The sequence below is a fragment of the Cynocephalus volans genome, chromosome 2, assembly GCF_027409185.1.
Source record: "Cynocephalus volans isolate mCynVol1 chromosome 2, mCynVol1.pri, whole genome shotgun sequence".
Taxonomy (NCBI): domain Eukaryota; kingdom Metazoa; phylum Chordata; class Mammalia; order Dermoptera; family Cynocephalidae; genus Cynocephalus; species Cynocephalus volans.
In genome coordinates this window covers 68,969,027-68,984,424 of record NC_084461.1, presented here as the reverse complement: position 1 = coordinate 68,984,424, position 15,398 = coordinate 68,969,027, and the positions used below count along the sequence as shown (strand labels likewise).

Genomic DNA, 15,398 nt, shown 5'->3' with positions numbered 1-15,398 from the left:
AGGAATAGAAGGGAAAACAGTGTTTGGGTGAGAATCCTCAGCTTGAAATGCCATGGTTTGCCTTGATTTATGTGGGGAAGATTTGAATAATAATAAATGATACAAGACCAAAGATGTTAGTACTCTGTAAGTTTTGCTTCTTTGTTTAGTCTCTGCCTTCTTCATTGGTAAAATACAGATTTTCCACTTATCTCTGCTTAGAGACTATAAATCTAAAGCATTATTTGTGATTACCCAAGGGTAATATTTTGCTTTCAAGCTTAATAGACATAGGGATTAGAGGAACTGAGAAGCTCCCTAGCCTCTAGCATCTCAAATTGTAGAGAGAAGTCTGTCTATGGAGGTCCAGAATTTTCTGCCCTTTGTCCTGTTGGGAATCAAGGAACAAGTTCAGTGGGTCATCAGAATAGCTTACCAAAGCACATCAATAAAATGCCTTCAACTGAGGACAAATCAAGTATTTCTGTGAACCTTACCTGCTAAAAAGCCTAATTCTTCCTCTCAGAGATATTATGCCCACATTTTCGTATGGTCGCATTGTCATAATGTTAGCCAAAAAGATTTGTCAAGAGTGTTTGTGAAATTTTAATAATGTACAAGATGTAACTTCTGCATTTAGGTGCTTTAGACAATTGAGCAATTTTCAGTTCAACTCATAGTTAGTTTTGGATCCACAGTCACATAATATGCCGTGGATTATGTATCTTTTTTACCTCGGGAAGTATATGACAAAGCATATACTAGGCATTTAATGCATATTTAAAATATTACTAGAAAAAAGTAATATCTCTTAATTTTTTTAATTTATGAAGGGTTTATTGAGTTCTTTTGGTTTTAACCTCATTATTTTCTAGTTATAAAATAAGGCTAAAATGTGATTTATTTACTATCCCACAAAGCCAAGCATGAATTAATTGCAGAATGTGGACTAAAATAATGTGTATTGGTCTTATTGCAGCTTTTGTTGGTGGTTGTTATTAAGATATAGCCAAACTGTTCTCATTTATTAGGATGGTTTTGTAGCAGTCACAATACTGTATGGCTCATATTACTAAGGGCAGACGTGGGTTAACGTTTTTATAAGGCTATATTTCTTTACCTGTATTAAAGGAGATCATGTGTAAGTAATATAGGATTCTCAGAAATAACACATAAAATTATCTTATTTTAGTAACTTATTTTATTATCTTTAAGCTTGATCTTGTAAACTTTTGACCTCCCACTAAATCCATAAAAGAAAACTTAAAAATAGAAGCAGCACAATATTTATATTCCAAGATAAATATTTAATTTAATTATATATAAATAATCATTTCTAATATTTATTCGGTAACTTTTAGGACATATGCAAACAATATGTTGTTTTCCCCCAGTACATTATGTAAGACAATCTTTTAGAAGTAATATATTGGAAAAATTCTCAGGAGAGATCTTAATGGCACTAGCTAGGAAATTAGAGAAATTAGGGAACAAGAAGAGATATTAAGTTTTTGTTATAATATTGCATATAATATTCTATGACTGAAATAAGTACAATTTGAAGATTATATTACAAAATTTTAAGAAATTTAAAATTTTTAAATCTTTAAGGTTTTAAGAGCTTTGAAGTTCCTTAAGAACATGAAAATCAGAGTAAGTGCAATATACTATAATTCATAACACACTTAATCCAGGTAAAAAACTTTTAGCTGTATCCTTCTATGTCTACAAATCTTATACTTTTTATCCCAGTCGAGCTGTAGGGGAGGCAGAGTACAACTTCAACTGCCTTCACTCTCCTAAAAATATTGAACTTTACTTAAATTACTTTTGTCTTTATTATTTTCTTTGTATTTCCTGTTTATTATTGAAGTTGAAAAGGAAATAGTACCAATACTCAATCTTTCATGTTCTTCACCTCTAAGGGTAATCTTATTTCACTGAATTAATTGTGAAATTATCTTGTTTTGTAAGGCCTACAGAATGTTTTCTCCTAGCTGAGGAGAGAAAAGATCCAGACTAATTGAGTCAATGAAGGTCAAAACAAAGAGTCTGGATTCAGTTTACGAAATCTTATTGTACTGTCATTACCTGTGCCCTCACCCCAGTGACCTGCCTTAAAATATATATGCATTTTAAGCTTTTATGCATGCTAATTATAGTGTTCATTATATCATATTATTAATAATATGTTTACTATATGAGACACTGATTACGTTATATAATTTAATCTTCTCGACAACCTCGTTTTGTTTCAGATCAGTTATGTTTCTGATCAGTTTAAGCAACTTGCTCAACAGTTGTCATAGCTAGTAATTAGCAGGGCTGGCTTCTGTCTCAGATATGTCTTATAGTCAATCATTAAAATTGTTTTTATTTATAGCCAATACTGTTAGACATTTGCTTTCCTGATTTTTGAATCCTTTTCTCATGCTTGTTGTTACTTTGATAGATGGATGACCAGAGCCATATGTTTTGTAAGAAGCATAACTTTTTTTGCCCCCCAATCAGTCTACTTGGCTTTAGCTTCCCATTGTTCTTGAATGGGAGGGAAAAAGAAGGAGGTAGACTAGATTATTTTATGTTAATTACTAAATTACTTTGGTAATTGCAGGGGAAAACAGGAGGGTATGTTAAGAAATTACATTTGTTTGACCAGTGTAATTTGATGATCAGAGTACTGGCCTGTGAGTTGGACAACAACATTTTCTTTTTTTTTTTTATTTTTTTTATTTTATTTATTTATTTATTTTTTTTTTAATTTTATTTTGTCGATATACATTGTAGCTGATTAATGCTCCCCATCACCAAAACCTCCCTCCCTTCTCCCTCCCCCCCTCCCCCCCAACAATGTCCTTTCTGTTTGTTTGTTGTATCAACTTCAAATAATTGTGGTTGTTATATCTTCTTCCTCCCCGCCCCCCGGTTTGTGTGTGTATGTGTGTATGTGTGTGTGTGAATTTATATTGGACAACAACATTTTCTAAAAAAATCAATGAACCACTTTATTCCTTAATGATTAAATTAGGATATTATTTATTGTTTCTATTCTTTATGAGAAAGTTGTGAAAAATATTGTATTATAATTACTTCAGCTAAGTGTTTTAAGTCATGTAGAATAAACAGCCAATTATAAGAATGACAGTTTTTAAATTATGTTTTAAAATTATTTTATCCTGGTCTTTGGTCATGGCCTAGCATGGTGCCATCTCCACAGCTCTGTGTCCTCTGCTCCACAGGCGAAGGTAGCTCTGCTGCAGCCTCTGTCACCCTGTAACCTGCAGATATTGGGAGATCCACAGGGAGAACATGTGGACACCCTGGAAACTGGCAAAATAAGTTGCTAATTTGTGGCAGTGGATAACTGTTCTGTGTCCTTACATATAGTCTTGGTATATCTATGCTAAATGCTATGGGACAAACTTGGCAGCACCTAGAGAAAATAGAAGCAGAGTAAACAGTTTCTAATTCATACTGTGAGATCAACATTACCCTACTACCAAAACTAGGCCCAGGCAGGGAAAAGTGCTGGGCAGCCCTCCACCCACCTGCACAGAAGGCAGTAGCCAGCACTACCACAACTGGGGAGGTCTTCCACCACTTCTGTGGAGATAGTCCACAACAGCCACCACCACAGCTTCTACTCCTGCAAGGATGGCTTGCCTCCACAGTAGGAGCCACAACCACCATGCAAGTGGCTTGGCACATATTTGACTGTATTGACACAAGGAGAGTCACTGGAGGAGCCTGGAAAAAGAGGAGGAAGTCTTTCTCCTCAAAGTCCACTCCATAGAAGAAGCAACTGATTTACCAAATGACCCGAAACCAATGTAGACATACTAGAAACATGAAAAAACAGATAATATGATACCACCAAAGGAATATAGTACTTCTCAAGTACCAGATCCTACAGAACAGGAAACCTTTGAAATGACTGTAAAGGAATTCTGAGTAACAATCTTAATGGAATTCAATGAGATAAGAGAAGACTCAATTAAAGAGCACAATGAAAGAAAAAATATCCAGGATATGAAGGAGGAAATTTGCAAAGAGGTTAATACCTTAAATAAGAATGTAGCAGAACTACTGGAACTGAAGGATTCATTCAGTGAAACAAAAAACACAACTATGAGCTTAAGCAGCAGATTAGAGTAAACAGAACCAAGAATTTCTCCTCTCAGAGATGGCCTTTATGAAATAACCCAGGTAGACAAAAAAAATTTTAAAAAGAAAAAAGGAATTTTAAAAAATGAAGAAAGTCTAAGAGAGCTAGCAGACACCTTAATTGCACAAACATCCGAATCATGGGTGTTCCAGAAGTGGGGTAGAACGGTAAAGGCGTTGAAAATCTATTCAATGGAATAATAATGGAAAACCTGCCAGGTATAGGGAGAAATGCAGACCTTCAGATCCAGGAAGCTCAAAGATCCCCAAATACATTCAATTCAAAATGATCCTCTCTGAGACACATTATAGTCAAACTGATAAAGGTCAATGACAGACAGAGAATCCTAAAAGCAGCAAGAGAAAAGTGTCAAGTCACCTATAAGGGAGCTCCATCAGACTAAAATCAGATTTCTCAACAGAAACTCTACAGACAAGAAGAAAATGAGGTGATGTATTCAAAATACTAAAAGAAGAAACTACCAGCCAAGATATTATACCCAGAAAAATTATCATTCAAAAATGAGGGAGAAAAGTGTATTTCCCAGACAAATAAAAACTGGAGGAGTTCATGACCACACAACCAGCCCTCCAAGAAATCCTCAAGGGAGTCCTGCATCTGGACTCCAAAAAATGATAATCACCACCATGAATACACAAGAAAGAACAAAACCCTCTGTAGAACAAAAATGCAAATGAGAAAGAGAAGGAAATTAAATCTTACCACCTCAAAAAACCAACAAACATTGAAGAAAATAAAAGGGGAGGAAAGAAACAAAAGACATTTAAAACATCCAAATGAAAATCGATAAAATGCCAGGATTAAGAGAATATGTTTCAGTAACAACCCTAAATGTAAATAGATTAAACTTCCCACTCAAAAGACACAGACTGACTGACTGGATTAAAAAGCTAGACCCAAACTGTATGCTGTCTTCAAGAGACTTATCTCGTTTATAAAGACACACACAGATTAATAGCGAAGGTATGAAAAAAGATATACAATGCAGGTAGAAACCAAAAATGAGCAGGAGTAGCAATTGTTATTTTGGATACGATAGACTTTAAACCAAAAACAGAATAGAGAACCCAGAAATCAATCCACATATTGTAGCCAACTGATCTTTGACAAAGGCAACAAGAACATATGTTGAGGAAAAGACTGCCACTTCAAAAAATGGTGCCGGGAAAATTGGACATCCATATGCAGAAGAATGAAACTAGATTTGCACCTCTTGCTATGTACCAAAACCAACTCAAAATGGATTGAAGACTTAAGTATAAAACCTGAAACTATAAAACTACTAAAGGAAAACCTAGGGAAACACTGAGGAAGTAGCACTGGGCTAAGACTTTATGACTAAGACCCCAAAAGCACAAGCAACAAAAGAAAAAAATAAATGGATTATATCAAACTAAAAAGCTTCTGCAGAGCAAGGAAAACAGTCAACAGAGTGAAAAGAGAACCTACAGAATGGGAGAAAATATTTGTAAACTATACATCCAACAAGGGATTAATATCCAGAATATAAAAGGAACTCAAACAACTACACAGTAAAAAAAAACCCAGTTAAAAAATGGGCAAAGAAGCTGAATAGACATTTTTTGAAGGAAGACATGCAAATGGCCAACAGATAGTTGAAAAAATGCTCAAGCATTACACATCACTAATTATCAGGGAAATGCAAATTAAAACCACATCGACATATCATCTCACCCCAGTTAGACTGGCTATAATCAAAAAGACTTGACAATAACAAATGCTGGTGAGGAAGTAAAGAAACGGGAGCTCTTCTATGCTGTTGGTGGGTTTATAAATTAGTTTCCACTAAGGAAAACAGTATGGAGGTTTCTCAAACAACTACAGATAGATCTACCGTAGAATCCAGCAATCCCACTCTGGGTATATACCCAAAGGAATGGAAATCATGATGTTGAAGGGATGCATGCACTCCCATGTTCATTGCAGCTCTATTTACAATAGCCAAGATATGGAACCAACCTAAATGTCCATCAATGGATGACTGGATAAGGAAAATGTGGTATATATACACCATGGAATACTACTCAGCCATGAAAAAGAATGAAATTCTGCCATTCACAGCAACATGGATGAGCTTTGAGAGAAAATTATATTAAATGAAATAAGCCAGATGCAGAGGGAAAAATACCACATGTCCTCACTCATAAGTGGGAGCTAAGAAAGAAGGAAAGAAAGAAAGACCACAGTGGTCACTGGACTTGCAGAGGGAGAGAACAGATCTAGGGTTGCCTAGGGGGGTGGGAGGGAGGTGAAGGGGAGGTGTTAGGGAGAGGTTGGGTGGGGGACACAGGGAATAATTGCAATTTGAGGTGGTGGGCATGCTGTTAGTATTGATCTGATGATCACATCTTGGGCACAGGTGGTGACAGTTCTGTGCCTCATGAATATGTATGATTAATAAAAATTTAAAAATAAAAATAAAAAATAAAAATCTTTTTCTACCCTCAAAAAATGAAAATTAAAAAAGTAATAAATGGCTGCACTGTTTTACATTCCCATGTGCAATGTACGTGGGTTTTATATTCACATCTTTTTTTAACAGTTGATATTGCCTCTTTGGTATAGCCATTCTAGTGGATGTTAATTATTATCTCATTGTTTGATCTGTATTTCTCTAATGACTAATGATGTTGAGCACATTTTATGTGTTTATTATTAATATGTATATTTAATTTGTAAAAAAATGTCTATTTCAGTTTTTTGTTTTTTAATTGGTCAGCTTTTGTTTTATTATTGACATCTAAATGTTCCTTGTATATACTCTGGATACTAGAACCCAATAAGACATATAATATATTTGTTTTTGTTCTGTGACTTATCTTTTTGTATTGTGTGGTGTTCTTTGAAAAACAAAAGTTTGTTAAACTATTTTTATTAAATTTGAAATGCAGATCATCATTATCCTTTTCCTCATTATGATTTTGGTGTAATATCTAAGGAATTTTTGTCTAATCCAAAATCACAAAAATGTAATCTAATGGCTCTTCTAAATTTTTTTTGGTTTTCTCTTTTAACATTTCTTATCTATTTCTGTGTGTGCAATTTGAGGTAGAGGTCCAACTTTATCTTTTTGCAAGTGGATGTGGATGTTCAATTTTCCCAGCATAATTTGTTGAAAAGACCTTTTTTTTTTTTTTTTTTGCTATTGAAATTTTTTGGCACTTCAACAAATTGAATTTATAGTAGATGAATATGTTTAATTAATAAACCTTCAATTATATTCTGTTGGTCTACATGAATCAATTTTTATTTTGGTACCATACTGTTTGAATACTGTAACATTGTAGTAAGAATTGATATTGAGAAACATAAATCACTGAATATCTTTATTCTTTTTCAATATTGTTGTGGGTATTCAGTTTACTTTGCATAATCCACATAGACTTTAGGCAGAGTTTATCAATTTCTTTTGAAAATGATACTTGGGAGTGTAAAGACATTACATTCAATCTGTAGGTCAATTTGTGGTCAATTTTTGTCTTAATAGTAGTATTATGTATTATTTTTGGATATTGAATGTCTTTAATATATTGAGGTTTTTTTGGTTTCTTTTCTTTTAGTATTCTTTTTCAGTGTAAAGTCTTTGAACTTTGTTAAGTTTATTACTGGGTGTTTCTTCCTGATGCTATTAATGAAATAATTTTTTAAATTTAATTTTAATTTAAATTGATAGTGTATAAAAATGCAATTTAATTTTGTATGTTGATGTTGTATTGTGTGGCATCGATGAATTTGTTTATTAGTTCAAGTAGGTTTTTAGTAAACTTCTTATATATTTTATATACAATATTATGCCATATGTAATAAAGTAAAACACTACCTCTTTTTTTATGGAAAAAAATAAAATAATTTTATCCTTTTAGAAAAATCTTATTTAGCATTTCTGAAAGATGGCTAGGTGACACCCTATTATTGCGTGAAGAACCTTGTTTGAATTTAAATCTTTCAAAGAAATACTATTCTGAAGAAAAATTTTGTAAAAAGAGTAATATATGTCTTCTACTTTTACAACTGTGATTCCTCATATTGGTGTTATATGATTTTCTAAATATTACCGTAATTACTTTTTTAGTGTATTTTGGGATCTCTACTGTGCAGCTCCAGAGAGACGAGAAACATGTGAACACTCAAGTGAAGCAAAAGCCTTCCATGATTATGTAAGTTAAAATATAATATTACAAAGTTATATTACTGTTCTTGAAAAACACATTGGGTCATCTGTTCTTTTGTTAGGTAGTTAGGAAATTGATCTTTTTTTCTTGAAAAATACTTTAGAAGTGAAATATAAAGGGGTATCTGTGTCTTGTTGAAGCTTAGGATGGAGAATAGGCCCAACTCCAAGCTATTAAATGTATTTCTTATCTTTTAGAATGTTTGATTTGTGACATTTTAAATTATAAAAATTAAGTAGTAATTCTTTATTCTGCAGTAAGATTCATCATAAGATTTCTGTTGATAAGCTACTGTTTTGTACATAAGATTTTTTTAAATATAGAAATATTCTATTCTCTTTTCACAACTTTTGATTATTTATCATAAGTATCCCCTCCTCCACCAAATTCAGTTCCTCAAATAAAATTTATTGTGGATTAAAGGAAATACTGGACAAGAGAGCAAAAGATTCTGTGCAAAAATGAAAATGTAAATTTTTTTAAAAAATTCTTCAGGAAAAGCAGAGGGCTATGCTTGACTTGAGCATTTGATAGAAGAACTTCAAATCTGATTTTAGAGAGCTGATAGCATCAGGAAGTAGAACTTTGAAAAAACACATTAAAAAAAAAAAGCAAGGAAGATTTTCTTTAGGGAAAAATAGTATATGAGAATGGAAAGATGATGCTAGGCTCAAAACAAGTGAAAATCTTGAGTACCTGTCAAGGACCATGTAGTTCTTTAAATGTGTACTGACCTGAATAAAGTGAGGCTGCTTATGATTACCTCATCTGGTAATCATTGTACTCATAAAGTTTGAAATGTTCTAAAGAGTAGCTCTTGGGACAAGGCAAGTGAAAGTGATGCTACTGCACATAAAGAAAAAGTAGAGAAAAGGCAGAGGTAAGGCAGGGCACAAGACACAGTATTTACTCCTTTTACTCGTTTACCATTGGGTGATGGCAGAAAGTAAAGCAGAGACCCTACCATTGAGAGTGTAAGGATAAAAACTCATTTATCCCTTGTACCAAAAGAGACATGCCTAGATTTGGCCTGTCAGTCGTGGGAGTTTTTTAACATACCTACTAGTTTTGAGAACTGTGTGACATTAGATAGTGCTAGTGTTCTACTCTTAAAGGAGATATGATATTTGGCATTCTACATCTTAAAAACTTGATCATATAAATACTTTTTCAAAATTCCATTGTGTAGAAAGATGCATCCTGCTGTTCACCAGGGAGATCTTAGGGGAATACTGAACTAATTTAACAATTCTTTCTAGAAGCATTGGATAAATTATCATCATCGTTGTCATAGTCACTTTCATCATCATCATCATCATCATCTTCTTGCAATCATAGCGCACTTTAAAAATTTCAAGGAGTATTCATACTTATTAACTTTAGAAATCCACTTAAATATTTTAAGATTTTTGAAAATGAGCTTTGGCCAGAGATAGGAGTGAAATTAGAGTAGATTATGAAGGAAGAACAACCTCTTACCATGCATTTTGGTCCTAAGAAATTGTAGTTTAGAAAAAATTCAGTATTTGGATTTCATAATTCATAATTTTACAGTTTATAATTATGAAATGAAATTTATATTTCACTTATATTTATAAATATTATCACATTTTATAAGATGTTTAATTTTACCTTAAATATTCATTTTGAGAGATTTGATTTATTCTTAGATGATATTTTCTTATAAATTTTCAAGCCAATTTCTTTTCAGTGGTAATGCATCTCCAAATGTTGGGGATTTTTTTTATTGAAGACTGGTGAAAAGACAGAGTTTGACTTACATAATTTTATATTATAATTGAATTTTTAGAAATACTTTTGCTTTCTGTAACACACTTTTCTGGTAATTTTCATGAGTAGGATTTCCTGAGTTTTTAATAGTAGACAATTTCTGAAAATGACCAACATAACTTATGTCTAATGTGCAAATATAGTTTTTTTGGGAAAGAAAACAGGAAACATGGGAACAAATAATGAGATTCTGGTAAAATTTTGCAATATTATATTTTTGCATTAGAGTCCATTACATAATTATTTCTATAATGGTAATTAATTTCTTTATTTACTGAATTTTAAGGTAGCTCTCAAGGAAGCATTCTGAAAAATGTTTTCTTGAATATCAGCATCTTTGGAATAAAAAATACATGTATAAATTCTGTTAATATGTTTAAAAATTACTCTTGTTATAAGGTTGAATGGGTAATGACAGATAAACTACTTTTTAAAAGAAATAATGGAAGCACAGTGAGGTAAATAATGAATAATCTAATCTTTATTTCAAAAATAGCTAAAAAGTTAAAGTGACTCGCTTTTGATACTGGGATTGTTTATATTCAGGAAAGTTACTTTAAAACAGATTATATTTCACCTTTCAGTGAATTCTGCTGTCTTTTCTGGAAATGGAAAATAAAAAAACTTAGTAAAATAAAATTTATATTTGAAGGTAGCCATATATTTTCATACAGCCATGTTATGTGTATAGGTGTTTAGCAGTTCTCATGAAAGACATCTGTTTTTTGTATGTGCACATAGTGAGAGACATCTATAAACTCAATAGTTGTAATTTTGAGTCATTCTGTGATTTACTTTTAACCACTTTACTGAGATAGGATTGACATACAAATAGGTGTATATATTTATTTATTTTTTTTTTAGTTGGTGGTGGTGGTGGAATAGGAAGTCAGCTTTTACTCAGGAATACCAGTAACCCGAGGAGATATGTTAGGCAAATCCATCTTTCCAGTAAACCTGAAGGAGGATGGCCAGACTAAAACCATCTCAAAGATTCAGATTTACTAAGGGCTTGTTAAAGAGGGGATTGAGGGAATGGAATGTGGGAAATGAAAAGGAGGGAGGGGGATGAGAGCTGTGAGAGCTCTGAGCAAGGAGCCAGATGCAAGGTCTCGCCAAGGCTCCATCTGGTTTCTTTTCCTATTCTTGATGTTATCTTAGGGTCCTTTCGGATTTTGATGAGCTTCAAGGGGGAATCTCTATCGCTTTATTGATATCTTCTTTGGTTTCCTGGGACCTGGATAGTATGTGTGTCGTGGCAAGTTTACAATTCCAGGCCAACTGAAAAACAACATTAATTCTTTCATACAGTTATCTCCCTACTCTTGAGTTACTTCAGTTCATATTCTGTTTGCTGCAGCAAATCATTCAGCAAACTTTTCAGGGAAGGTTCTTGATTGACATACTCTCTTAACCTCTGCATATTTGAGAATGTCTTCCAGTTGCCCTTGTACAGAAGTGATAACTTGGCAGGGTATATAATTCTTATCTCAAAATTATTTTTCCTTAAAACTGTGTAGATATTGTTCCATTGTCTTCTGGCATTTAGAGTTGCAAGAGAAAAATCTGAGGTCAGCCTGACTTATGTCCCCTTAAAGGTAATGTGCATTCTCTCTCTGGATACTTGTAGAATTTTTTCTTTATCCTTGAAATTTAAAAATGTCACCAGAATATGTCTAGGTGTTGCTTTCTTTTTATTGAGTTTTAAAGGTACTCTGTGTACTTTTTCCATTTGTAGATCTAGTGTGTTCAACTTTGGAAAATTTTCTTCAATTAGGTCCTTAATTACTGTTTCAGCTCCATTTGCTCTGTCCTCTGTTTCAGGTCTTCCTAATTATGCATAGATTGTATCTCCTGGACCTGCCATCTAGGTCTCTCTTTTCTCCTCTTTTCTTATCTTGATTTCTTTTCCCTTTTTCTCTGCATTCTGTGAGACTTTCTCTTGTTTTGCATTTACTTCAGTAATTTGATTTTGTGAACAGTCCAGCTTGTATCATCTCACTGTTAACTCTCTCAACTCTGTGATATGTTTCCAGCTCTCTGCCCATCACTTCTCTAATGCTGTGAATAGTTTGTTAAACTCCCGTGTTATACAGTTCCTAAACCTTTCTATAGCTTCTATTTCCAGTGCTACATCCATTTCAAGAGGAGGCATTTTCTTGATTACTTAGCTCTGTTCCTTTCTTCTGAACTGTAGTATTATAACCTTTTCAATAGCTCTTCTTAGCAAAGAGGACCAAAAACAAAGATTCACAAATAGCTGTATATATTTAAAGTGTACAGCTTGTGTCTTTGGAAATAAGTGTACACCCAAGAAACCATGATCACAATCAATGCCATAAATTTATCCATCACTTCCAAAAGTTTCTTCCTGCCCCCTTTTTATTTATTTTTTGGTTTTCTTTGTTTTGTTTTATTTTGTTTCCATTTGCTGTAAGAGTACTTAACATAAGATATACCCTTTTACCAAAATTTTAAGTATACAATACAGTTGTGTTAGTCATATGCCCTATGTTGTACAGTAGGTCTCCAGAACTTATTTATCTTGCATGATTGAAACTTTGTACCCTTTGACCAACAGCTTACCATTCTCTCTCCCCTCAGCCACTGGCAAACACCATTCTACTTTATACTTTTATGAGTTTGACTACTTTAGTTTCTGCATAGAGGTGAGGTCATGTAGTATTTGTTCTTCTGTGACTGGTTTATTTCGTTTAGCAAAATGTCCTCTAGTTTATCTATGTTGTCACAGATGGCAGGATTTCTTCCTTTTTTAAGACTAAATAGTATTCCACAGTGTATGTATACCACATTTTCTTTATCCATTTGTCCATTGATGGACTCTTAGATTGATTCCACATCTTGGCTATTGTGAATAATGCTGCAATAAACATGGGAGTGCAGATATTTCTTGGAGATTCAATTTCCTTGGATATCTACCCAGAAGTGGGGTTGCTGTATCAAATGTTAATTCTATTTTTAATGTTTTGAGGAACCTCCATACTGTTTTTTGTAGTGATTGTACCAATTCACATTCCCACCAACAGTGTAAAAGTGTTCCCTTTTCTCTACATCCTCACCAAAATGTGTTGTCTTTCATTCTGTCATTTTTAATCACCTATATTTTTTCTTTTGGTAATTATTATCCAAGAAACATTTTTGGCATTTGGTTTTTTTAATTTTTAGGTCTGTTTTCTGACTATAAAGTATGAATTTTTGTAACTTTATTATTTTATTTGCCAAATGGTTATACTTGTATGTGCAGTGTTGATTAATAGTTTTTTCCTAGATAAATCACCTTGTCCACACTTATTGTGAGAAAAGAAGGAGAAAAGAGAAAACATTTAAGATGAATAAAACTTTGATATTCTTGAATTTATATTTTAAAATGTGGGAAATTTAATATTTAGCATCTGTATGCAATACTAAACGTAAAATAAGAATACATTTAGAAATCAATAGTTAATAATATGTAGGGATGTCCTTTTGAGTAACAAAGCTATAGAATACACAAGGAAATGATTACTGTAGAAGTCGGGATAATGGTTACTTTGGAAGGTAGGAAGAAGTTATGATTGGGATGACCTCATGGAAGGGACTTCTGAGATGGGTAGCAAAGTTCTATTTTTCTTGACCAGGGTAGTACTCATAGTTATAAGTGTGTTTGCTTTATAATATTTCATAATGTCATAAGTTTACTTTGTGTAGTTTTCTATGTTTTTTATTTTAAAATGAGAAGATTTTAAAAACATGACTAAGGTAATTAGTTTTAGAAAAATAATATATGCAGTAGTTTTTAATGTGTTTCCAGGCATTACTGTGGTTCATCTTTGAGAACTGGTAGAAAATTTAGGGATGATCTCCAAACAAATCTGTGTTTTTTTTCTTTCAGCTATGACAAATATTAAGAAATATGTCTTCCTGTTGGTTTTCTAAAGGAGAGTGAAGAATAAGATCAGAAATGTTGGAGGAAAATTTAATAATTAGAAATTTATTTTATAAGAAAATATAGAGATTTTACTGTAGAATAGTTATATTACCACATGGCTGGGAGAGCTCTAGCTTGGCCCTATTATTTTTATCCTTCGTTAAAACCAGGTTCATTTGAATTATAAAATTATTATTATATATTATTACTATTAAAAACCAAACCATCATATGAAGTGGTTAAAAATAATAACTAACTTGTAAAGTTTATTGGACTAGATTTCATTTTCTCCCCATTAGTGTGTTTTTTATTTTGCTCTGAAATCACAGTAATATTATAATCTGGAGTTAATTTTTACTATTTGGTTTTTTCTGATATGGCTTAACATAGAATTATTTTATTTAACAATTTATTTCTTATTTAATATATCTCTAAAATATTCAGGGACTGGCCAGGTTGCTCAGTTGGTTAGAGCTTGGTGCTGATAACACCAAGGTCCAGGGTTCAATCCCTGTACTGGCCAGCCGCCAAACAAACAAAAACAAATATTTAGGAAAAGTGTCAATATATAATGCTAAACTTTTAATGAAAAAGAAATACAGTGATTATAATTTTGGTTCTCTAATGTGAATGGAAGACTTCTTAATTGTCCTAAAGCAAAAATACAGCCAAAATATATTATTGCTTTAGTGTGATGGTAATAAAATCAAATTATTGCAATGAACTCTGAGAGCAGAGAATTAAATTCCCCAGGGTTTGTAAAATAGTAGATGTTCAATAAATATTAACAGAATATAGTAGTCTGTTGGGAAACTGGAAATATTTTATTTATTTCATTTATTTATTTATTTATTTATTTTATATTTTTTTGAAATTTGATTTTTCTTTTTTCTTTTTATGGATTTTTTTTTTTTTTTTTAGTTTTTTTTTTTTTAATTTTATTTTGTCGATATACATTGTGGCTAATTATTGCTCCCCATCACCAAAACCTCCCTCCCTTCTCCCTCCCCCCTCCCCCCCAACACTGTCCTTTCTGTTTGCTTGTCGTATCAAATTCAAGTAATTGTGGTTGTTATATCTTCTTTCCCCCCCCCCGGTTTTGTGTGTGTGTGTGTGTGTGTGTGTGTGTGTGTGTGTGTGTGTGTGTGTGTGTGTGTGTGTGTGAGTTTATATATTAATTTTTAGCTCCCACCAATAAGTGAGAACATGTGGTATTTCTCTTTCTGTGCCTGACTTGTTTCACTTAATATAATTCTCTCAAGGTCCATCCATGTTGTTGCAAATGGCAGTATTTCATTTGTTTTTATAGCTGAGTAGTATT

The 15,398-nt window shown here is 32.7% G+C and overlaps 1 protein-coding gene across 3 annotated transcripts in view; it reads left to right on the top strand.

Moving 5' to 3' along the window:
- SSBP2 (single stranded DNA binding protein 2) overlaps nucleotides 1–15,398 on the top strand; it is a 317,496-nt gene that overhangs the window by 122,086 nt on the left and 180,012 nt on the right. For all 3 annotated transcript variants that reach the window (XM_063084982.1, XM_063084986.1, XM_063084993.1), the window contains exon 4: nucleotides 8,259–8,343. In XM_063084982.1, the coding sequence (XP_062941052.1) occupies nucleotides 8,259–8,343 (85 nt within the window). The remainder of the gene's footprint in view (nucleotides 1–8,258; nucleotides 8,344–15,398) is intronic.